The sequence below is a fragment of the Lagopus muta genome, chromosome 26, assembly GCF_023343835.1.
Source record: "Lagopus muta isolate bLagMut1 chromosome 26, bLagMut1 primary, whole genome shotgun sequence".
Lineage (NCBI taxonomy): Eukaryota > Metazoa > Chordata > Aves > Galliformes > Phasianidae > Lagopus > Lagopus muta.
Window position 1 is genome coordinate 1,915,055 of NC_064458.1, and position 24,512 is coordinate 1,939,566.

General features: G+C 48.8%; 1 protein-coding gene across 4 annotated transcripts in view; it reads left to right on the top strand.

Moving 5' to 3' along the window:
• SBNO2 (strawberry notch homolog 2) overlaps positions 1–24,512 on the top strand; it is a 52,772-nt gene that overhangs the window by 5,345 nt on the left and 22,915 nt on the right. For 3 of the 4 annotated variants that reach the window (XM_048927481.1, XM_048927480.1, XM_048927479.1), the window contains exons 2-5: positions 4,080–4,300; positions 5,007–5,086; positions 10,144–10,267; positions 23,336–23,500. In XM_048927481.1, coding sequence (XP_048783438.1) covers positions 4,175–4,300; positions 5,007–5,086; positions 10,144–10,267; positions 23,336–23,500 — 495 coding nt within the window. In that variant the 5' untranslated portion in view covers positions 4,080–4,174. Of the gene's footprint in view, positions 1–4,079; positions 4,301–5,006; positions 5,087–10,143; positions 10,268–17,508; positions 19,312–23,335; positions 23,501–24,512 lie in introns of those variants that run through there. The other variant, XM_048927482.1, reaches the window with a different exon arrangement.

The following is a 24,512-nucleotide window of genomic DNA, read 5'->3' on the forward strand; positions in this document are numbered from 1 at the left end:
AGGTTCAGCTCTGACTGTTCTGGACCTGCCTGTGGTTTCCTAGCTGTCATCTTTTAAAAGAGAACAATTTGGAGTGAGTAACAAAGGCTGAAACACAACCAGAAGGAAGTGCTCACCTGTCCCAAGCGTGCTGTGGGCTCCCACCTCTCCTGGATGCAGCTATGTGAGCTGAGCCTGCACCACAGTGCTGCTGGCGCTGACTGCTGCAGGACAGGTCCTTGTGTTCTTCTGACCTGGAATTGCTGCAGCAATTCTACACTTGTACAGAGATCAGGCTGTTAACATTTGAAATATGCTCTTTGTAACAGCTGGGCAGGAAGAATTCCATAGGAATTCCTGCCTATTGTGACCTGGGCTGAATGGCAAACCTGTAAGCAAACTTAGTAATGTCTGAATTATTGCTGTGGCTTCATCAGGGTGACTCACGGTTGCTCGCGGGGCTTTGTCACGCTCGGCAGCAGTTTCACTATGAGCCCCAGCTGCTTGGCCAAGCAGCAGCCAACCCAGCTTTGGTTCCCTGGTTGTGTAAGCACAGCTGAGTGCCATCACCCCACATCAGGAGGGGCACGTTGCTGCTTCTGAGCAGTGCAAGCAGGGCTTTACCTGCCTGTTGTTGGGGCTCAGCTCTGTCCCTGCCACTGCTTACACCAGGCACTGGCGTTTTCCTTTTCCTTTGCCTTCCTTATTGTGGCAGGAACCTCATCCTCAATGGTTCCAGAGCACTTTTGCTGGGTTGGAAGCTGTTACAGCGACCAGCTTTGTGGCTTATGCTCTTCATTCATTTTTTACAGCTATTTTTTAATACGTTTTGCGGCGGTGAATGAAGAAGCAAATTTAATGTGCAAAGCAAGATTCATTCCAGCAGTATTTAGGAATTCATCCTTCTGCTATTTAGTTGTTCTTTTGGTGGTTTTTAGTTGCTTACTTCCTGTGCTGCAGCTAATTCTTGACGACAAATAACACAGCCATCCCGAAATTAGCCTAATTACTTAGCAGTTCTATTTAGGAGCATGTTGCATGTGAGGAGCTTTTGGATGCCTCCAGCATTACCTCCTGGCACCCAGGACCCACGCAAGGCTGCACTGTGGCCAGAGCAGCTTCATCCCCAGCAGCTCTGCCCTGGAATTTGAGGTCACTGCTTTCTGTGATCCTGCATTTTCTTTTCTGGGTCTATAAAAAGCTTCAGCCAGTTTGTGGTTCCTGAACTCGGTGGTGCCGCGCTGCTTCTTCAGGCTTACGGAGTCAAGATTCTAAAAACCTAACAGTCAGCAAACATCCATTTTTACCGTTAGGATGTGGAAATGAGAGAGCTCTGGCTTGCAAGGAATTGCTGATATTTGTGGCTTTCTGTGGCTGCCCAAAGGATGCCAACACCGCCGTGCATTGGGGCCGTTCCCACTTCTAGCATTCATGCAGCAGGCAGCTGCCGTGCTTCTGCTTGTGTTCAGACTGCACGAGTGCTTTTTGCACACCTGCTGGCTGTGTGGCTGCGTCCATCAGTCTGGTGTGGAGCTGCTGCCCTCACACACAGCACTGCAGCTCTCCAGCAGTGCACTGCTCCATTGGGGATGTATTGAGGGGATCTGTGCCTTACAGTGTGACCGTGATGGGGGGCCCATGAGGTCTGGGTGTCACTCGTTGTCACTGCATTCCTTGGGGCTCCCAACCCGTGCATCCAGCCCTTGGGACGTGCTGCTGAGGCACAGAGATGCAGGCAGGCAGGCAGAAATGCTGTTATATCGATTTTCCCCTTTATAAGATCCTTTGGCTGTAGAAGTAAAGCTGTATATTTGCTACAGCTGTTACGGGAATATAACTGCTGCTGATTTCCTATCGAAAGCTGTTACAAACTGGAAGAAAGAGAAGTAAAAAAAATCCCTGAGCTCTCTGCTGAGACCAGGGCTGGTGTTTTAGAGGCACCAGAGGATGTCAATATCTCTGAAGTGTCTGTGATGCTGACCCTGGGGTTGGTGCTCCTCACCACCTCTGCTCAGCAGCAGCCAAGCTTTATTTGAAGCCATCTCCAAGGGGAAACTATCTGTGCCATTTGCAGCTCTATGTATTTGAATAAGGTCTCAGGTTTTCTGTTGCTTTGTGTGCCTTTCAATCTGCCTGGAAGGCTGGGGGACTTTGAACAGGTCGGTGGAGGTGGCAAGCAATCCTAGCTCACCACTGCTTGGTGGGGGGGATCTGGGTGTCTCAGCATGGGCTTCCCTGTCAGTGTGGGTCCTCTTGTCACACACATGGAGTGGGAAGAGCAGCAGGGATGGCTGTGGCTGAGGAGGGCTGAGGCAGAGCTGTTCTTTAAGCCAACCCTTCAGTTCCACCTGCGGTGCGGAGCTGTGATAAACCTTTGTGTTGAAGCCTTTCTCTCACCATTTCCTTCCTAAGATGTAAGTTAAAACTTCGTAGGATCTCTTGTCAACCACACAGTAGCATCAGGGAAAAACATAAAGCCAAAGAAGAAAGCAACCTGAAAAGTGTGAGGGGAAAAAAGCATCTCCTGGGGTGGCTCTGCTGGAGCTCGGGCTGCTTTGCTTCGTGCTGACTGAGCCTTTTTTCTGCCTGTCTTCACTATGGGCTGGAGGTCAAAGTCTACATTTATGCAGCGCTGTTTGCAAGCTGCATTGCAATAGATGGTGTGCTTTGGGAGGGAGAATTCCTTGAATATTTCAACATCTCCGCAGTCTTTTCTGCGCAGAGCTGCTCGATAGGTGGGACAGGAGCGTGGCTCTGCCTGAGGAATCCATCTGCAGCCCTTTGTGTTTGGGAGATGTGGCATCAAGCAGCTTTTGCTTCAGCATCAGCACTCTGTGATGTGTGAGAGGGGTTCCCACTGCTGAACGGGCTGCTGTTGGGGATGGCAGCCCCTCATGAGGCTCCAGGGCTGCACATGGTGGGCAGGCTGCTTTTTGGGAACCCTGGTGCTGATGTTTGACTAATGAATCAAGAGGCCTGAGGTCAGTATATTAATTAGGGTGCCAGGGTGTTAGCTGACTGTTTTTAACTGCTTTTGCTCCTGGGCTTATGGACTGTAAAGCCCAAGTGTGGATTTTATAACACAATAGAAAGAAACGCTTCTGGGAGTAAAAGAATGAGATCGCAGCAAATCTGTGGTCAGCGAGAAGGATCCTGGCATTTCAGGGCCTTGGTAAAGAGTATTTATTTGTTTAGCAATTAATTAAAATCCACTGTGCTTTTTCTGTAGTGGAATGAGCATCGTTCTTTGGAGGCCGTGTCCCACTGTGCCTTCCCAGGCCCCTGCATCGCCACATTCCAGGTGCTGCAGCATCCACATGTGAGCCCTGCTCCCACAGCTGTCCTGCCATGGCTGCCCAGGGACAGGAGCAAACAGTCACTTTAATGTTGCTTTCTGTTACAGATGCAGGGATAATGTTGGTGGCTGAAAGGTCACTTTATTTTCATAGGGACTTTGACTCAGAGGTGACTTCACAAAGTCCTGCGATCCCATCGGTGCCAGGGCTGTTTTGGAGAGGTGCTGCCCCACCATGGGTCGCATTAATCTGGCTGTGAGAACTCGACCTGCCATTCACTGGGCTGAATTAAGTGCCTGCGTGCTAATAGGTGCTGATTGCTGGTGGCATGTGGGTATCTTGCAGGCCTTTGTCTGGTGTTTCAGCTGCTTCCTAACAGCTCAAGCCTGCCAAGTTACTCAGTAAGCCAGCGTGAGTTGCTGTGCAAATGAGCAGTCTTGGGAAATGGATCGTTTTTAGCAAGGACTTTGCTCAGAAGCGCAGAATCTTTTTGTGTATGGAAAAGGAAAATTCTTCAAGCTAAAATCCAGCACTTTACCTACTGCAGGAATCACAGGCGTGCAACGATCTGCCAGATCTGTGCACGGTGTGTGTGGTGAGGCAGGAGAGGTGCTCAATGCAAGTTCACTGTCTGGGTGAATTCCAGGTGTGGTGATATTTGAGAGCTCAGATTTCCTGGTAAAACACCTCTCTGTTCTGGCAGGCGTTCTGCAGTCTATTTACTGATGTCTTAGCTGGGTTTGCACTCAGACCTGCTTTCTTCCCCTTCCCAAACCATAACTGTGTGTTTCTTTTCTGTCGCAGGACATGGTACAGGGTGAAGAGCACAGATAAAGAGCCTCCTGCCGCTCTGCAGCCTGCATCCCTGGCCCTGAGGACTTCATGCAGGACACAGGCTGATGCCCTCAGCACACGTGGCCATGGATGGGGGGAAGAGCTGCCCTCAGCATGAGCAGCAGCTCGCAGCCGATGCTCTCTGCAGCATCCCTGGCTTCTGCTCCCCACTCGCCGTGCCGCCCATGGAGGTGAGGCTGCAGGGTGACCCTGGGGAGGGAGATGCTCAGGGATGTCCCCATGTCCCCAGGAGGAGTGTGGGCAGGGGTACCAGACCCCCACTGCATCCCGGGAGTCCTGGTGTGTGTGTGAATACAGGAGCTGTGTACCAGACTTCCTAGGCAGCTGTCTGAGGGCATGAAGTATTGATTGCTAATGCTGGAAGGTTGTGCTGATGGCTGTCAAATGCTTTTGAAATGTGAGGGGAAAAACAGAACTGTGACTGAAATGATCCCTCTTTACATGCTGGGTGCTTGGCTGCTGGAGAAAGGGCTGCAGACTTTGTGCAAGATCATAAACTTTGTTTCCATGGTGCTCCTCTCTGAGAGATGCTAAAGCTGTGGTTTGGGCCACCTGTGTCTCTTTTGAGAGTGGCAGAGGTGAATAGAGTTGTGCTTTAGAAGCCATTCTGGGACAGACAAGACCGAATCACTGATGTGTTCTGAACAGGGCAGGAAGCAATCCTCTGCCCCTGAAGAGCCTCCACATCCCCACAGTTCTGTTCAGAAATCACATTTGATTTATAAACCATGGTCAGAAATAGGAAAAAAGAGGCCCATCTCCCCGAGTGCCTGGTTCTTCAGATGTGGGCACTGCAGAGGGAGTGGGAAGATGAAGAAGCATAGGAGGAAAGTTGTGCTGGTCCTCTGCTCTGACCATTCTGTGCTTTGCTTTCAGAGTTCCATGTTGGCTGCCGACTCGTGGAGTGACTGCTATCCTGCTCCTTTCCCAACCTCATCTTTCCCAAGTGAAAACCAGTGAGTGCTGTTCTCCTTTATATAATTCTCCTCCGCTCTTGCACACCCTGTGATCCAACTGTTTCTGAGTGCTTTCCTTGTTTGTTTCTCGAACTGATGGGGAAATAATTGCATCACGGTCATCTTGTGGCATTTCATAAACTGCTGCATCTTGGAAAAAGCAGCAAACAACTAAAAAAAAAAAAGACAAAACACAAAGAGAGCAAAGCTTTGATTTCTGGTAAACCTGGTGGCTGTGGTGAGGGAGAAAGCCTTGTTTCTGCCTGGATTTGTTACACTAATGGAGTTCTTAAGAACACCCCGTTGTGCATCTGTAGCTTTTTGCAGATAGAGGGGACAAGAAGGAACAAACTACTGGTGCTGGAGACAGGCATGTGAGGTGACATGAAGATCTATTGCTGTGTAGGTGACTGGAGACTGGGTGAATGCTAGAATCTCTTTGTTGGAAGGCTCTGTACAACTCCTTACTGTGCAGTGCAGAGTTTGTGAGTGTTTTCCTTCAGGTTGGAACTGATACTCTTCACTGATAAGCTCACCTCCGTGTGAAGTGATGAGTATGGGCTCGTGTGAGAAACTGTGACTTCCTCCTAAGCTGCCCTGTGCAGAAAATCACCTAGATTACATGCTGCAAATAGCATTGAGGGGGGTCTGTGTACAGCAGTAAGTGATTTTCTCATCCTTTGTCACGTACCTCTGTCCTGGGGCAGAAGGATGAACGCTAGGGATGGCAGGAGGTTAAATGGCCTGGTGCCACTGGGGACACTGCTGGGACTGAGCTGCTCTGGTTCCTTTGTGAATGCAGGGAGTGGCACAGAGATGCAGGATGTGTTTTTATTTAGGTCAGAGGTGGAAGGAAGGAAAGTAGAGGGAGCGTTTGATATCGTGAGTTACTGTGTTCATAGTGCTTGAGGATTTGGCTTAACCTCCTTCCTGGGTGGATTTCTGCATGGTGCTGCAGAACAGAGATTCATCCTCATGGGTGTCCAAGTTCCAGCCTGGTTGTCAGTAGTGACACTCAGCTTCTGTGCTCAGAGGGGTGCGAGTCCTTTTGGTTCTGAATTCTGCCTGTTTCTCCTGTGCCCAGTCCTGCTCAGCCAGCAGTGATAGGTGGGCTGTAACAGGATGCTGATCCTGATCCTGATGTGTAATTACCTGGGAGCTGCCCCATAGGTGCTGAGTGGAACTTTGTCAGCTACTCCAAAAGTGAGAATTCAGGAGGACTTAGCTGCTAAGTTCAGTATCTGCTTTTAGCTGGCCTGTCTCTGATTGGAAGAGAGGATACTTTTTGATTCCTGTAAATTACAGTTTGTGAATTCTCGAGAGAGCTGTAACACAATTTCTGTTTTGCTGTATCAAACCACAGGATCAGATTGTTTTTGTCTATTGTGTTGGGTTTTTTTTTTCCTTTGACCATTTGTTCTGGTTTTGCCCTTCACTTTCCTCTTCCCCAGTGCTGCTCTTTGCTGTTTGTGTCAAATCTACTGGAAATGTTGCAGCCTTTATCCTGCAGAGACATGCCTGCTTTTAATGCAAATAGATACTTATTGACTTTGTTACTATTTCTTTAGAAAGTGAGGCTCAATGTAGCCTTTATTTGCTGGAGAATTCAGCCAAGGCTGCACTTCAGCTTCCTGTTTTTCATACCTTGGTAACTGTAAAAATCACCTTTCAGGTCAAATTTTCCTTATCTGTGTTTCACGGAGAAATAAAGAACTGTCCTTTCATACCTAAAACTGCTGGATCTGTTTTGGGTGGGATACAGGGCTGGGATGTCATAGGTAGAAATCCTGGAATCTCATTTGTGAGTGGCTGTGTTTGAACATGGCTTACTCTCATGGCAACAGCTCTGTCCCAAAGCTGGTTTTTCCTGTTTCTTTTCACTAGTTTCATGCTCGAGAATTTGCTTAAAAGATACCAAAGCTTGCTTCTTTCTTTCAGGCTTTCTTAAGCTGTGCATTAAAGGTTTGTGGAAGAACAAAAGGTGTTCAAGCCTCCCGTAGGGGAGAGCTGGAGCTCAGTGAATTTCTAGGTTAACTGTCCCTGAAGAGCTGGGCTTTTTGCAGCAGTCAGCTCAGTGCTTCCCTTCCTTCAAGGAATTCTAGGTCAGCCCACTCTGTGCTGTTGCAGGCGGTGTCACACGTGTACAAAACATATTTCTCCAAAACTGGAGCAAAGATTTCTTCTGTGGCTTCTGAAACAGGCAACCCCATTCTTTTCCTGCTGGTTTTCATGCACTTCTCCACTTTACCACCTGTGAGTGGAGTGCTGCTAGCTGTGATGATAGAGCATGTTCTGAAATGCCTGAGTTGGTGCACTGACAGTGAAGAAGAGGTCAGTGCCTGGGCAGCCTGTGAACTCTGTTCATTTGCTTCCTGGAAATGTGGAGCTTGCATCTCCAAAAGTGGGGCTGTACCACCAGAGCATAAAGCCTTGCCAGAGTCCCCAGGGCAGGTGGAGCCAAAAGGGATTCAGATGCATCAATGAGCAGCTGATGTGAGGTTATGGCAAGCTTAAGTTGTCAAGGGATGGAAACCCAGCTCCTGGGAGGGATGTGGATTGCTCTGGCTCACCTGAGGTGTGGATTCCAGTAAGAGCCTGCCTGCAGCGCGTTCCTCTGGTTCCTGCTATTGAAAATGCAAATTGCTTTTTAATTATTATATTTAAAGAGCAAGCAAACAAAATGCCCAAGAACTTTCCTTAGCAGTATGTGAAACAGCCTTACCCAGAGACCCACTGGCTGGACTGACATCAAATGGCTGGGGTGAGTCAGATGTCAGTTCAGGTTTGCTTTGTACCAGACTGTTCCACTGCTTCTATATTTAGAGTGGGTGGCAGCAAAAAGGCAGCCTTGCTCTTTAAAGCAATTGTCTGACATGGATATAATCCCAAGATGCTCCCTGCTCAGCTCACAAAGTCCCACAGCTTGGGGATGAAAGGAATTCTCTACTTTATTCCTTACAGAAAGGTAGGAAGCGTGTGTGCAGTAGGGCTTTTTGGGTTCTGAACGCTGTATGCCTTTGTGTGCTTCCCTTTGTGTTTTCCTACAGGGAGATGCCCCTTGGGTTATGTTCCTAGGTGTTCTTTTTCTTACAGATGACTGAGTTCAGCCTTGTTGCCTTGCTTTGCACGTGGGGCAGAAAGCAGAGCCCCTACCTGTTGGTGTCATGTTGGCACGTGGAACCTGATTGAAACTGAGCTCTTGAGGCAGATTCTCTGTGACGGAGGGAAGGAGCAGCATTCCTTCCTTTTGGCTGTGTGGTTTCACTGGAGGGGCTGGCTTCCCATGGGATGCAGTGGGGTGGGAGCACTGAGCTGCTGCAAAGCATCGCCCTTCTGGGGGCTCAAAGCAGGGCCCTGCATTGCTGCAGATGCAGCAACTCTCTGCCTGCAGAGCGCAGTGCTTCTCCAGGCCAAGCTTTATCTCAGTGCAAGAAGAAAGTGCATCTCACAGATTTCAAAGCCAAGGTTAAAGGAAACAAAACAGCATGCCAGAGCTGCTCGTTCTACAGCAGTTCAGGCCAAGGAGGTTGGGGCTATCTTGGTTTCCTTCCTGTTACCTTGGCTGACTCCTGTGCAACCCATGAGGCACTGCGGAGGTAGGAGGCAGTGCTCGCTTCTCTCTTAAAATAGTTTCTCTGGTTAGGTTTAAAGCCAGGCTCTGTTCTTGGGCAGGGGAGAGAGGGTGAGAACACAGCAGTTCCAGCTGGAAAGCATTTTAAGCAAACCCTTCGCTGGCCATAAATACTTCACTTCCCAGAAGCTGCACACAGATTTTTAATTGGGCTGAATGGATTGAGGACACTGTCTTCAATGATGCAAAAAGGAGGGATAATGAGCAGATAAGTGTGTTTGTATGTAAATATGTCAGTGTGGCCTATGGGTGAGGTGTTAGCCACACGTGGGGTCCCGATTGCTCCACAACACTTCAGCAGCACAGCCATCCCCAGCTCTGTTCCTGGATGGTATTTCTTCTAAAGTTTTGCTTCTCCTTCCCCTTGCTGAAGTTTATTGCTCTGAGTTCTGTAACCTTGGCACTGCAGAGAGCACACAACTGGCTGCAAGAGGAAACGGTCTGATGGGGTGAAACGTTTCAGTGATTCCAGCATGAAAACATGTTGGGTGGCGATTGCCCAAGCAGCACTGAGTGCACGGCCCTTACGGGAAAGATTACAGAGCACATTCCTGCTGCTGCAGGAGAGAGAAAGGGCTGGTGTGTGTAACAGCAGAGCAGAGGACAGCTGTGGGATGCAGAGCAGAGGCTGCTCCTGGGGAGAAGGAGGGGAGTTGTTCTTTTGCTGGTCTTCCCTCCTTTCTGCTCAGAGGAAGCTGGAGCTTGGGGCAGGGAGGCAGGAGGAGATGGCGAGTGCCCTCCCCAGCAGGGACTGATCAGAAGACCTTTCTTTTCTCTCTTGTGTTAGGTCAGTAGAGATTTTGCCTTGTAATGAGGTACAATCGATTGCATCTGAAATCCATCTCCATCTGGACTAATGGTTTTGTCTGGGCTTGCATGTTCCTAACCCTTCAGTTTCTATCTGTCTCTGCTCTGTGGCTGTACTCCCTGCAGGGGTTCAAAGGGGCTGTTAGCTGTCCCAGCCTGCAGGCTTGCTGTGCTGATTGCAGGAAGGGCTGCCTTGTTTTTATGACCTGAGCAGAGGTTCGGCTATGATATTTCCATGCAACTCGATGCTTGTCCTTACGTAGCATGACTGTCAGGTTCCATCATGCTGTCACACATTAGGCCATGGGACATCTCAGATTCTCAATTTTGCTTTGTTGTCAGGGCTGAAACATCCAGCCCTGCAGACTCTTCTTTTCTGCGATGTCCTTCTCAGTTTACACAGCTTTGTGAGAACTGGATTCTTGGTCTTAAGGCAGACCCTGTAGATGTCTGATTTTGCCTCACAGATCTCTCATCTGGATCAACTTAGCTTTTCTAAATCAACTTCCTATGTGTGTCATCCCATAATTGCCCCTTCGCTGCTGCTGCCGGAGTCTGAAGCGACCTGAGGAATGCTAAGGACCCACAGGAAGTAACTGCTTTTCCCATTTCCTTACAGGCAATATTTTAATTCCTCTCACGATTTTTATATGAATCCCATCAGCAGACCACATTTCTTGGATACAAACTATGCATCTGTGGACCCCACTGACTTCTTACCAAAAAATGGTGATTTTCCTCAGGTAAGTACGTTGCTACTGATGGCTTTGGGGAAAACAGTGCTTTATGATGGGTGTTGGCTTTTAGGATTGTGGTGTAGAGGGGAAAGGAAGAGTGTTGTAAATTTGTCCAGTGAATTTGTTTGGAGGTGTGTGTAATTGGGATGAATTCTCAGCAGTAAAGAAGGTATCCGTTGGCTTGGTAGGAGCTTATCTGTGATGCAGTCGCTTGTCTTTTAAAATGATATTAAATATAAACACAAAGTACACAGCAGAATCATTTTGCAAGAGGGTGTAGGTAAGTGTGAATTTGAAGATGCTTCAGTCAGTTAAATCGTTTGCCTCCTATACTTCCTTCACTTGTGGATGTTGCCTGTGCTCTCACTCATTACAAGTGGTGGTTCCTGACCAGTGGCTCTTGAAGGATCGTGTTGGTGCCCAACAGAGATCCCAAGCAGCTGATTTCTGCAGTGTGGAAGGAGCAGTCTCCCTAGCTCATCTGGCATCCCACAGGAGGACCCACAGGCATCCTCACCTCGCGGATCCTTCTGGGCTGGAAGATGTTTTTCTGTAGTGTTTCACTTGCTTTTGGCAACATCTTGCAGTAAGATTAGCTAATAATGACTGGAAAGCAGTGCTGTGAATACAGAAGGAATCGACTACATCCCTTCTAGGAGCAGATGCAGATATTAGCAGTGTCTGGCTGTTCTTTGCTGTAGTTCTTGTTTGTGTTCTGTTTTAACCCAGCATCTGAAGATAGTAAATGTGCAGAAAGTTACCTTGCTGTGACCTATCAGTGCAACAGCCGAGCTGAGTGACCCTGTAATCCCAGCCCTTCTCTCTCAGTAAGTTGCTGCACTGATTACCAGGGGAGCAGATAACAGGCAGATGGAGTCTGCCATCCCCCCTCAGGCAGAGCTGTGCTTCAGACACTGCAGAGAAGCAGCCAGGTAGGAGGAGTGCGGATGGAGATGCAGGGCACCCACTGACTTCCAGCCCCTGCCGTGTCCTGAGCTGTTGTGTGACTTTCTGACAAAGGACGAGAAGGGCTGGAACTGCAGCAGTGCTGTGGGGCTGGAGTGTGCTGTAAGCCACGTGCAGGAGAGTCATTTGGAGTAGATGATGCTGCAAGGAACTTATGCTAGAAATTTCAGAGTCATTAATTTGGTTACTTAATGTCTCTTAATGTAACCTGATTAGCAGGTTTGCTGGGGGCTCTGTAACTGGTGACAGATTGGACCTCATAGCCTCTGAGGTGCCCAGAGATTCTCAAAGGAAACTTTAAGGTGTGAAGAGTCGTGGTTTATGTTCAGAATCTTCATCCACACCGTCTGTAAGTCAGACTTTTTTTTTTCTGGTCACAAAGAAGCTTACTGGCAGAGCCAGGCTTCCTCTGAGTGTGGGAACCAGCTAATCTGCACATTGCAGCTGATCAGCCTCAGGTTTGTGAGTTGGTGTGACAGATAAGCACACGGGCAGCGTTTGGGCGTGTGTGAAATGGAGCTGAGTTTGTTTCCCTTTCCTCTTCTGCATTAAGGTGAAGGTTGACCTTCGCAGACGTTTCACGATGAATTCTAAGCGTGCCCTGCAAGGTGGCCCAGAGGTGCTGAGAACAGCATGAGGGTAAATGGGGCAGTATGGGAGCACTTAGTGCTGGCACTGTGCTTCAGCACATCTCAAAAACACTCCAGTAAACCCTGGTGAGCTGTTGTGAACTTCTGGATGGTCATTTCTGTAATGCTGAATGCCAGCACACGTGTGCAGACAACCTCTTTCCTTTGTAATCTGCCTCTTCTTCCCGCATGATTCAGTAGAGATGCCTCAGCTTCTTGCTCTGCAGTGGATGTGGTGGTGTGAGCGTTGGAGCATGGGCTGACTTGGTTCAGCAGGGAAGAGCAGTTTGACTGTAAAGAGAACTTTATTCAGAAGCATGATGTGAACTTTATTTATAGCAGTAGGAAACAGCAAACTGATGCGTGTCTCCTCTTCTTGAGGGAGATCTGGTAATTCCTGCTAACTGCACTTCTGTTTTACTGGGGGAGAGGGGATTTAAACCTCTGTGAGACTCTGATTTCTGCAGGTTCAGATTTATGTAAGCTGGGGTTTGAGCCCTTGATGGTGAGCCCCTGGTGTTGGCCCAAATTGAGCTTCCTGAGCAAAGCTGCTGGGGGTGCTTTGTGTTGGTGGCTCATCTGCTGCACCAGTTGATCACCAGTGCTGGTGGTGCAGTTCTACTCTGGACCAGAGTCTTCTGCTTGGATAAAACCAGATAAGCAGATGAATTATAGCGGCATTGATCTTTGCCTCCTGCAGAATTAATTGTGGGAGGAATGAGACAGAAATGTGATCTCATCAACTTGTGGAAACCATTTTAGAGACCGTGATGGGAAGAGGGAGATGGGTCGTCTTCACAGGTCTCAGCTTGCAGGTCTGTGTAGTTTGGCTGATGGGTTTAACGGGAAAGAGGCTTAATTATTTCTTTAACTTATGTATTTTCTAGTATGTGAGTGGTCAGTCTGCTTCCTTCCCCTGCTGTGTGCAGAAATCGATCTCGGCCAGCTTGGCAAGAGCAAGTTTTGGAAATTGTTTCTGAAAAGGAGCTGCTGCTTTATGGTGGCTGTGTGATAGAAGAGCAGAAGGGCTCTGAAACAAACAGGACATAAAACAACCTCAGGTGATTTCCACAAAACTGCCAAGATCTTTTGCTGCTCTCTTCCTTCTGGGGAGGAAGCTGCAGAACGGAACGAGGTGACTGCAGGCAGGTGTGTTTTTGCTTTGACCTTTTCCAAGGCATTGCTGGGAGACTGCACCTATGACAGCATACTTGCAAGAGTTCTTCAGCTTCACATATGGCAACAGGGAAGTGTTGTCCACTGAATCTGTCACAGCCAAACCAGCAAACAGCAGAACTTTTGCTCAGACCTTGTACTGTATAGCAGCTGGTAGTGCCGTGTTTGTTCCCATTAGAAACAGCATTTCTGGAAGTTTTTCTGTTCTGTCTGGTAGTTCTCATTAAGCCTGTGTGCTGAGCTGTGCTGCTTGGGTCGTTCTGGATAACCCATGGCAGTAGTCTATCAGCCTTTGTGCTCTGAAACTGAGACACACTGAAAAAGACTTTTGTTAGAGCTTTGTTTTCCGACATGAAGCTGAGGCAGTGCCTTGGAGATGTGCTGTCTGCCCGGAGCTGCTGCAGCATGGATGGATGCATGTCACCAGGTGTCTGTGTGCCTGTGCCCTGATGTGCAACAGCACTTGTTTTGTGCTCTCCTGCCTCTCGGAGGCGTTCGGTCTTCATTTATCCTCTGCTCTGCTGAGGTACAGCACCAGCTCAGCCGTTCTGAACGCTCAGCTCTTGACTTCCTTCAGCTTTCTACAGGGCTTGCTCTGAGTGCTCTGACACTGGTGCTAACTCATTGATAAAACACAGTGCTTTCTACCCAAAGGAAAGCTGATGTTTTTTTAGCTAGGAGCCAAAATTGGAGCCTGAATCTCAAAGAGAGCAGGCAATTGACTGGAGGCAGTGACATTCATGTGGAGTCATCCGGGAACGTCCTGGAGGCTTTCCATCCCTTGCTTCAGCAGTGTTTTCCATTTTACTGATTTCATGCTGTCCCTGCTGCCAAAATGTTAAATATTAACAATTTGCCTGGAAAGCTGAAGCATTCAGAAGGTGAGGGAGCAGCTTGGCTGATTGTCTTTCCTGGTGACTGTGCAGGAAAGTACCTGTCTTTTCCTTGCTTTCCTGCTGTGGCAGGAGTGGCAAGAGCTGTTAAGCCTTGTGCTGTTCCAACCATGCCAGACAGAGGACTGAAAGCCAAGAGAGAACATGAAGAGTTTGCTGCATGCTTTGGTAAGAGGTTCTTGATTAAATCTGTGGTCTCTGGGCAGCCGAGATAGATTGGGTGCTTATGTGAGAGCTGTCTTCATACTGACTGCAGATTATCCTCTCATCTTTGTTACCAGAACGTTACCATCATTCTTTGATACCAAGAATGCAGTCTGTGGTCGTTCAGCAGTGCAGAGAGCTCGCTGTACCCTGGGGTTATGGTGCTCTTATGGTGTCTTAGCAGCCTGCCAGTGCTGGGCTTTGAGTGCTGTGCAGGGGGACAGAGGGGGAGAGAGGTGGAAATGCCATCTCTGATCTGAGGCCTTTGTGTGATCTGACAGCGCTGAGTGCTGCATCCCTCACACGACCCTGCAGCAGAACCCCAGCCTGGTCTTGAGCTGCATTTAGGCAGTTTCTCTTCAGAATTTTCCAGCCATGCCCAGGATACTGAAAGCGGATTGAAAAGGTCTAAAGAGCAAATGCCTGATAATTCTGTCAAGATGTTTGTGCTGTAAATGCTTCCTGTTGCCAATAGTGATCTGAGAATTATTCCTGTGCCCTTGCGTTTGAGGAACCCAGGGTGCACAAAATGGGAAGGCTGACGTTCTTTCAGTGCTAGCATTTGGTTCCCCATCTTCTCTCTGTTTTGTTCCAGGGCTCCTCAGGCCCACCTTCAGAATGCAAAGCCTTTGCTGGGCTGAGGATGCCGTGAGTGGGAGCTGCCACACATCCTAATTGCTCTGGGAATTTCTTCTTAGTTCAGTCACTCCCTGCTGCCACTCGGGTCTGGCAAGAAGCAATTTGTGTGATCACAGCAGCCTCACTGAATGCCTTCTGCATATTGGAAAAGATGCTTCATTTGCACGGTCAGAGCAGCCTAATGTGAACTTGAACTTCTTTCCTCCTCAGTATTTTAGTTTTTTTGGCTTGCCATTGGGTGATTCATCCTTGCCGCTCTGTTGGCATTCTTTTTATAAACAAGTGGCTTAAATTAAGGTTTAGAAAATAGTTGTGTGAGACCATATTGGAGTCTGATAGCATTTCTCGATCCTGGGAACTGCTGTCTTAAGCCAAAGTCTTGCACAGACACCCTGTGTGTCATCTTAAAGGAAAATATCCCCTGAAGGCACGCACAGCCTTAGAAGTCAAGGTCCTGAAGAGAAGAACTTTGGTTTCCATGGCTTTCCACCCTCTCTGCTCTTTATTCTCTAACCTCAAAGCCTGAAGTGCTCAGGAGCGTGGAACCTGTATACAGTAATTCTGTTGCAAAGGCCTTGCAGTGCTTCGTTCTGCCTGTGCTAGCTTTTGTCACTGCTGGTAGGAGCTGCTAACTGTCCCAACAAAGCACTCGATGCAGAAGGTTTTAATTTATACTCTGGTATCTGATGTCCCCAGGCTGGTGTGCATGCTAAGCTGCAGTGTGTGCCCTGGGCCTTATCTTAAAAGCAGAGGAACATCTGTTTCCCTTTGCTTAACTTGATTCAGCTTGTTCCTTATGTCTATCCAGCATAGCATTTCCCTGCACACAGAACCTCCTCTGCTGGCTGCACGTGTCATAGAGCTACACTGAGAATTGGAGATCTGTGCAGAGGGGCTGAGCAGCATTGGAAGGCAGTTCTGAAACGAGCTGTGCTGAAACTCCTCATTCCTTTCCTCCTGCAGCTGGATGTGCACGAGGCTGCAGAGGAAGCTCAGGTACCCTCTGGGATCTGCACTGTGCCTGGGCAGGAGGAAGGGAGGAAGGCTGTGGGAGCAGCGGTGGCGCAGCCATTCACAGCAGTGCTGTAGGGATGCATTCATGCTGTTTGATCTCTGCTCAGTGTAGTGGTGCTCATAAACCAGCCCTCTCCTTGCCACCAGCCCTTGCAGTTCCCTGTCAGTCTTGTTAAAATGTCGGAATTAACCTACTCTTAAAAAAGGTATTAATTTTTAGAAGCACTGCAGTGCACGGAGCTGCAGTGATTTAAGAGAAATCAATGGAGCAGTTATTAAATTATATGAAGGATTTGCTTCTGACTGGTATGAAGAATTTCCTGGAATAAGAAACAACCTGAAATTTCCTATTGCTGTCCTGTGCTTACATCTACAGGGAATACAGATAGCAAAATCAATTAAGGACAATTAATGGCTCTGAGGCACTTGGAACATGCTGTTTAACAGCCCACATCTTTATTTTTTGCACTGCAGGGGCAAGTTTTTGGCCTGACTTAATGACACCTTCCAAACCCTTTTGGTGAGGTGCTGCACATCCAAGGCTTCATGGAGCAAAATGTGATTGCAGCAGCGCATCCCACCTGGCTGCAGTCACTGCAGATCTCCTGCTTTGTGGCCACCTTCCCCATTGCTGTCTGTGTGTGTGCCCACCTTGCTTGCTCAGTGCCTCCTCCCCTCCAGCCTTGTTGGTTTTCATCTGTTTTGTTGGCTTTGAATGCTGCATCCCCTCCTCGATAGGAGAGGAAGCATGGAAGCAACCGGACTGCCTGCTGAAGTTCTTGCAAGTGCTCTTCTCTGCTTCCTCCCCTTCATAAAGCTAGCAAAAATGGGGAAAAGCACTGGTCTGAAATGTGGATTGCTCTTCAAAAAAAGAAAACAAAAAAAGCTGGTCATATAATTTAATAGCAAACCACTGGGAGATGTATTAAAATAGATGCTTTAATTCAAAGCAGAGTTGGGCTCAGTCAGGGTGATGGAGTTCCCCTGCCTGCAGTTCTGCTGGTGGTGACAGCCCTCCATGTCAGTGCTGTGCTTCCATCCCAGGGGCTGTCAAACACCCCTCGCCTCTGCTGCTTGTCCCAAGTGTTGGTGCTCCAACCACAGCCATCACTGGGAGTGTACAGGAACACAGGAGCACTCTTTTCTTTCCCCATCTCATGTTATTATGAATCCCTGAATTGCTGCAGCTCACTGCCTGTGTGTGGTGCCTTCCAGCTGCACAAAATGTACCCCAACTCTTACAGAGGGTGATGAGCTGTCAGGTCCCCTCCTGCACGGCTGTATTGCTCTGTATCATTTGTGCTTCTGCAAAGTTCAGAGAGCGTGTGCTGGCAACCATCAGCACAGTCAGGCTGCTGTCCTGTAGATCCGTGATTCAAAGGCTGTGGATGAAGATTTACCTGTGAAGATCACCTGCCAGAGCAGCTAATGGGGTTTTACATTTCAAGTTTTGGTGGAAGATGAGACGAATCACTGCTGTGAACACTGGAGTTACTCTGCTTTCCTATCCCCATTTGTCAGCGCTCTGTTCATGAATTAATTGTGGAGAAAGGAAATGCTGTGGCAAACCTCCTCCCTTAGGATGGGGTCTTAAAATATCAGGTGGTGGTTTTCCAGTTGGTTACCTTATCTTCTGTGATTATAGCACTGCGGTATTGCAAAATCAATTCAGCACTCCTGCTATCTGAGGTGATGTCGTGTGTCTTCTTTCCTTTTGCTGTTCCAGCTTTCTTGCCTGTATTTTGCCCCGTTTGTCAGCTAAGAGAAAAGGAAGAGGAAATAAACCACCTGCTTTTTAAAGGTTGTGTAAATAGCCGGACCTTGGTAGTCTTAGGTAAGAGCTGCTGGTTTAATCAGTTGCCCAGCAGGCCGGTCAGCAGCGAGTCACTAATTAAAACATTTCAGAAATGCATTTGGTCTCTTTACTTCAAATGTATCATTAAAGCCCCTATCCCAACTCCAGGGCTGCTACTGGCTAATTAAAACCAATCACATTCAGATAAAAGCAGCTGTGGAAACCTGCTGCCTTTCTCCACCTGGGGCCCAACTGCCCACAGAAACCAAAGGCTTTGCTTTCACTGCAGCTCCTGCAGTGTGCGCCCTGATGGCAGTGCTCTGAGTCCTGCTGCAGCACCAGAAACGTGGGCTCCTTGTGGGCAGGGGCTGCTTTTCTTTCCCTTTCTGCTTAATGCAAACCTGGAGCAGGTATTCTGCCACTGAGCCCTGGGTTCTGTGCACACAAGGCGAGGTTGCAGCCCTTGGGTGGTTTTGCAGCCCTGGGATGCAGTGTGTCTTGCTGCTCTGGGGGCAGCGCTTCCTCCTCTGATGGCACAAAGCACAGTCAACCCCCACCATGCTTCCATAGAGCTCAGCTGTGCAGCCCCGTGCCGTCAGCTCAGAAGCTGTTCCCATCTCTTGCAGGGCTGCCAAAGGCTTCTCTACCACTGCCTGCTCCAAGTCTGTGGTACAGAGAAATGCCTCCCGTGTGGGATTTCCCAGCAGCTCTGGGCACGAGGCCCCAGCACCCCATGTCACAGCTCACTCAGGGCAGCCCAGGAGGCTGGAGCCATGCGGGCTGAGGCCACCTGTGCTGAAGCCAGGCAGAAAAGTTCTGCTTTTTCTTTAGTTTGTTGCTTTGTTTCGTTTTGCAGGGCCGTACTCTGCCCAATTCGCTCCTTTGTCCTCTGCCTGCTTTGGGACAGCCTCCCCTTAAACTCACCATGGCTGAGTCCCTTTCAGATGCCCCTTCCTATGTCTTCTTAACTTCCTCACCAGAAACGCTGCTTTATTCTGTTATAAAAAATAAAGTTAACAGGGGAAGCCTTCAGAAAAAAAGAAAAAGAAGCCCAGTGTTCCTGGATGCAGAAAAAGAACAATGAGTTAGAACAGAAAGGCTGCTCCTTTTTATGTTTAATTGCAATGCGTGGGGTGGGGCAGATCTTGGAGACAAAAGAAAGCGTGTGGCTCTTCAAAAGTAAGAAGAAAAGGAGTCCTGCTGGTTACCTTTGGGGTCTGGTTGCATCACCTGAGCCCCCCAGCACTGGGGGGGTGGTGGGCAGGAGCCCCAGCCCTGGGCCGGGTCCCCGCAGCCGTGCGGCGCAGCTTTGTTTACAGCCTATCTGTGGTTGAATTACACCACATACAGTAATTCTCCTCGCACTGCCAGTAATTTCACTGACTTACCAAGCAGGCATCATTTCCTGAAAGTCAGCCCTCGTACTTAGAGGAAGTAAGAGCACTCTCCTTCATGACTAAACACTATATGCAAATCTCGCCAGGCTCAGGACAGGCGCGCTGCATGGCTGTCCTTTTTTTGCTCCATTTTCACTCCTTTCTTCTGCATGTCCAAAAAAAGCCTTGGTGAGCTCTCTTGCTGCTGTTGCTGTCATGAATGAAGATCTTTCTCCAGTATACATTGAGAAGTTCACCTTCCTGCCTGGTCTGCATCCTGCTCTGCTCTCAGCAAACTGAATGCTGCTTTAAAATGTCCCAAATGCAGTTCTGGCTGAAGTTCCCGTCTCTCTTCAAGGTAACGCTTGGTTTTTATATTCTTCTCTCTTCCTTGGAGTTGCTGTTGGTTGTGAGGGGGGAACTTCAGCCTTTCCTCTGGGCTCGGGTGCTCCTGTCTGTGCTGCAGAGGGGGGGGCTTCAGGGCAGCAGGAAAGCAAAGTGCTGCAGGCAGTTCCCACTGCAGATGGCTTTGTGCAGCGCAGACCCTGCTGCCATCGCTGTGAGCGTGGTGAGCAAAGCAGGGAGGAAAAGGAGCTGTGCACAGAACTGATCTGTGTTTGTGGAGCTGTAACGGCTTTCAGGGGGGTTTGATTTTTAAACCAGAAACGCGAGGGAAGTGCTTGCAAAGCAGAGCACAGAACCCTTGAGACTGCAAGTTTATTGCTCTGTTTTTAGAAAGACTTTGGGTTTTGGCAGTGAAAAGGTTTCCTTTGAGCGATCGATGGTTTGCATTGCAGCTGTTAGTTTCCTTATTCCAGCTTACCTGAAACAGCCCCGGCGTTGTGACTGCTGGGAAAACACACCTCCCTCACCTGGCAGCACCACACTGTTCATGTATGCACATCTGCCTGTGCTTATGTGGGGCTTTTCTGAAGTCCCTACGGCGTGCTGTGCCAAAAGGATGTTTGTTTCCTCTGCGTCTGGATTGCGAGCAAATAAATCATTTCTATACCGACATCTCTTATTTTTAGGACACACTGCTTCTGGGTTTAGGCTTCACCTGCTCTTGCAGTATTTTTAACAAAGGCTTTGCTTTGGTCGAAGGAGCTGTGAGTGAGGAGAAAGAGGTCGATGTCTGCGTTGCTTTCTTACCCTGCTTTCCTCTGGTCTTTCGTGGCAGTTTGTTCTTGTCTTTTCCCAGCCCTGGGGTGGGATGATGATGGAAATGTTGTGTGCCAGACTGGATCCCTTTGTGCTCAGTTTCAAAGTCCTGCACGTGAGTGCTATCATTGATTTATCAAACTGCTCACTGGAGCATCTTCTGATACAGACATCAGACGGTGATTTCAGTTCATCTGTCTCCCATGCTGGTACATTGATGTTGTTTGATCTCCAGTGTGAAAAAAGCTGCCAAGACCGATGCCCAGCAGCTGTACCTCTGCGTTGGCCGCTCTTAAACCCTTACAGAACTCCCCATTGAGGGCTCACCCCGCTGTCAGGGAATCGTCCTTTCCCTGTTTTATGTTGTGCCCCCTTTTGCTCCATCCCTGACACAAGCAGTTCCTTCTGAACTGTTTCCACAAGTGCAGATGTCAGAGCCTCCATGTCCATCCCCCTCTAACTACTGTCAGATCCTATTTCCAACGAGAGCAGCACAAAGTTCTCACTGATCAGTGTTAAACAGAGACAAAATAACTCCCTCAAAATGCAGTAATCTGTCCTCTGTGGGCTCTTGGGTTCTCCCCATAACATCCTCCTCTGGTTTTTGGTGCTGGTGGCACTATCCCAATTGGTGCTGTTCCATCTGCTGTTGGATCAGAGCATGCTTCTTCCTCTGCTTCAGGGCCCAGAGGTTTAGGTAACTCCTCCATATAAACTAGTGGAGTAACTAGTCAAAGCATGGCTGATAATGATGCACATTGTAGTTATCAGTACGGCTTTACGCTAAATAATTACAGAGCATTCTGTGTTTACATGGTGCTGTTTTTTGGGGCTGTGCTATAAGCAGCATGCTGTGTCTGTGCTCTCTGGATAGCACAGCTAGGTAAGGCAGACCAGGGGACTTTGTGTCTAATGCCTTGGAATGCTGTGAGAGGATGGACCAGCTCCTTCCAGAGCTGATACTGTTGATTCTCCCTCTGATTTGAGGGCTCATCTCCTTATTTCAGGGTGCAGCAGCCATGGGGCTCACGCTGGGCAGGCAGTGAGCTGGCTGGGCTTCTGCACACCTCTTAATGTTCCAGCTGGGCACCTTCCTCTTTTCAAGACCCTAAGAGGCAGCGAAGTTAATGGAAAAAAGTAAATCTCAGTGTCACAGTCTGAATCTCACTCACATGATTTGCTCTCGGTGAGAGGCTGAAGGTTGCTTTGGAGGCAGCTGTGGCTTCAGAGCTGTCTTCTCCAGGGCCAAGCAGGACATGGGTGGCAAGATGGGGAAGGGCACGTCCTGTTGGTTGTAAGTGCTGCAAAAAGGCAACTCCTGATAGCAGTCGGGAGGGAGCCTGGCCCAGCTGTTGGCCAGGAGCCCATAGGAATAATACAGGCAGGCTCAGCTGTTCCTGGTTTTGTCAGGCGGGGCGAAGTGACTTTTAAAACTGTTGGCTGCCTTTCTGCTTTGTAGTACGGAATTGGCCTTTAACTGGAAATGAGCAGTGATTTCTCCTCCTGTCTGATGCTGCGGCTCTCCTGGCAGCCGTGCTGCAGTATCATCGCACTGATTTTGTTATCTGACGTAGCACAGAGCTTGAGCCAGCCGTGTGCTGGCAGTCCCAACCTCTGGGAAGAGCTGCAGAGCTGATGTGTGTTGGCTGAACATGGTGGGGTGGGAGGAAGGACCTGTGGGTCTGTCTGTGTGTCGCTCTGGGGTGCAGCCACATCCCCAGCGAGGGACTTTGTGCTCTGATGTGGTTTCAAAGTGCATCGCTCTTCATTGAGCTGCAGACAAATCTTTCTGCCAGCTGAAGTAGTATCTCACAGAGTCACTGAATCACATAGATTGGAAGGGACCTTAAAGATCATCTAGTTCAACCCCCTGCCATGGCAGGGTTACTATCCACTAGGTCAGGCTGCTCAGGAGCCCAACCAGATCTGCCTCCAGAGATGGGGCATCCACAGCTTCTACAACCATCCAACCAACTCCTCATCCACCATATAGTTCACCCCTCAAATCCATATCTATGCACTTTAGAGATAAGGATGTGGTGGGGGACCGTGTCTGAGCCCTTGCCCAGGTCCAGGTAGATGACATCAGGTGTCCTTCCTTTGCCCACCGATGCTGTCACTCCATCACAGAAAGCCACCAGATGCATCAGGCACGGCCTTCCCTTGCTGAAGCCTTGCTGCTTGGCTCAAATCACCTCCACATTTTACACGTGCCTTAATGCGTCCTCCAAGAGGATCTGTTCCATGATCTTCCCGGGCACAGAGGTGAGGCTCACTGGAGTTCCATGGGTCCTCCTTCCTCCCTTTCTTGAATATGTTTCCCTTTTTCCAGTCACCAGGGCTTTGCCTGACAGCCACAAGCATGGAGGAGAGCTGGGTTGGTGCAGTGAGGTCAGGAGAGGTGCAGTGATCTGCACCAGGGTTGCAAACAGGTTTTTGCCTATCAGTTCTTGTCATTTGGCATTTGAAAAATCAAACAAGGAATTAATGATTGGGCGCTTTGTGATCTGGAGGCCGCATGACTCAAACTGACATCATCACTGGGTCAGCACAGAATAAAACAAGTGTAAGCCATCATGGTGCTGGCACCAGAAAATGGGCAAGGGCAGAGCCTGATCCTCATCACTGAAGCACGTTCACTTCTTGCCCAGGTCGAGGCATGTCCCAAGAAGAGTGGATTTGCTGCAGTTTATCTGGGTACAGATGCAGGTGTCCCCACTCCACGCAGCCTGCTTTGCACACATCAGTGGCTGTCATTTTATCCCCAGGCTGCTGCTGTGTTATGAGTTGCAATTAAACAGCTCTGTCATTATGGGCTCTAGCTGGTTCTCTGTTGGCTGATTGGAACGCTTGAGTCTTTCATGTGTCAAACTGAAACGTTTTCACCCCCCAGGGGCCATTCTAATCAAACCCAGAAGTGCGGTGTCTGATGCCTTGGTGAATGTTCTGTATGTGCAGGTGTGCACAGACTGAGTTTTGAACATTTACCAACGCTGCTGCCCAAATCAGTGCTTCCTACTCCATTGAGAAACCACGATTTTAAACCAGTGGCTAAGAGCACGTCTTCATTGACAAGTTCATTTCTGAGTTTGTGGAGTGCAAAGCAACTGAGTGCCTGGTTAACAGCAAAAAATTAAAGCTTCCTGGCTGAGCAGATGTGAGAAGGGAGCTCTCTGCTCCTCTCCCTCCTGCTCTAACTGTGGCCGTTTCTTTCATTTCAGGACTCTTCATACCTCGATGAGCTCTCCAACAATAACTCTCTCTTCTCATCTCCTGCGGATTCCCTCTCTGACATCGTGGATGCAAAGGACTGCTTGCCTGCTGACAGCCTGAACCACGTGCCAACCATATGGGATGTAAACACGTCACAGCAGAACCAAACAGAGGTACGGGTGCTCCTCTCCCATCCTCCCCATCAGACACTGAATATCTCAGGCTTCATCCCATGGTGTTTGCCCCACGGAATTAGGAAACACAACTCCCTGCAGGGCTGAAGTTGCAGTGTGTTGATGTTGATGCCAGGAGGTGTATCCCTGAAACGCTCAGCATGAGCAGGGTGGCCTGCAGCAGGAGCTCAGGAGCACTGAAGAGACGGACTTGAGGAAAAACATGACGTAGATCATTAACTGTCCCCAGCAACATCCACCGTATGTTTATTTTCCATGGCAAATGTTTTACTAATGATGACTAAAACCCAAACTGTTTCAATTTAAGACTGATCGTTTGTGTTTGCTTTGTGAGTCCAAATCCCTGTAAGCTTTCACATCCCTGAGTTTTCCTGGGCACGTGATTTCTTGGCAGTCTGAGAGCAACATGAAGTCCTGTGCGTTTTCACCAGCTTTCTGCTGTCTGTTTTCCCTCATCTGCTCGCTCACTGTTGCACAACCTGACATCAGTCCCTTCTAGCAGCCTCCAGCTGTGGTTGTTGGTGGAACTGATACCGTGCACATCTGCTATCTCAGCTGTCATGGTGAATATCCAGCCCTGCAGCAGGTTCCTTTTGTGGATCGTTGTCTCACAGAGATGGTAGGGGAAAAAAATGAAAGTGAATGCTCCAGAATGCAGTCTAACACACTTGTGCTTTAGTCACTGTTGCGTTTTGAGACTCAGTTGTGTTTCTAGAGGCTGCATTTTGCTGTTAGTAATGTGTCAGACTCTGTATTTCCATGATGAAAGCTGCCTGTGTGTCAGAGCCTGGCAGTAAAGACTTGGCAGCAGTTCTGCTCTGAACTGATCCCAGCGTGTCTCAGTGACTGGTTGAGCACTGAAGAAGTGTGGGTTGGTGGTGAGGTTCTGGCCTGAGGTTTGGGAAATCAAAGCTCCTATCTGCCTCAGACTTTGTGAGATCTTAGGTGAGCCATGACAAGGCAGATCTTCACATCAGATGCCTGAGCCCTT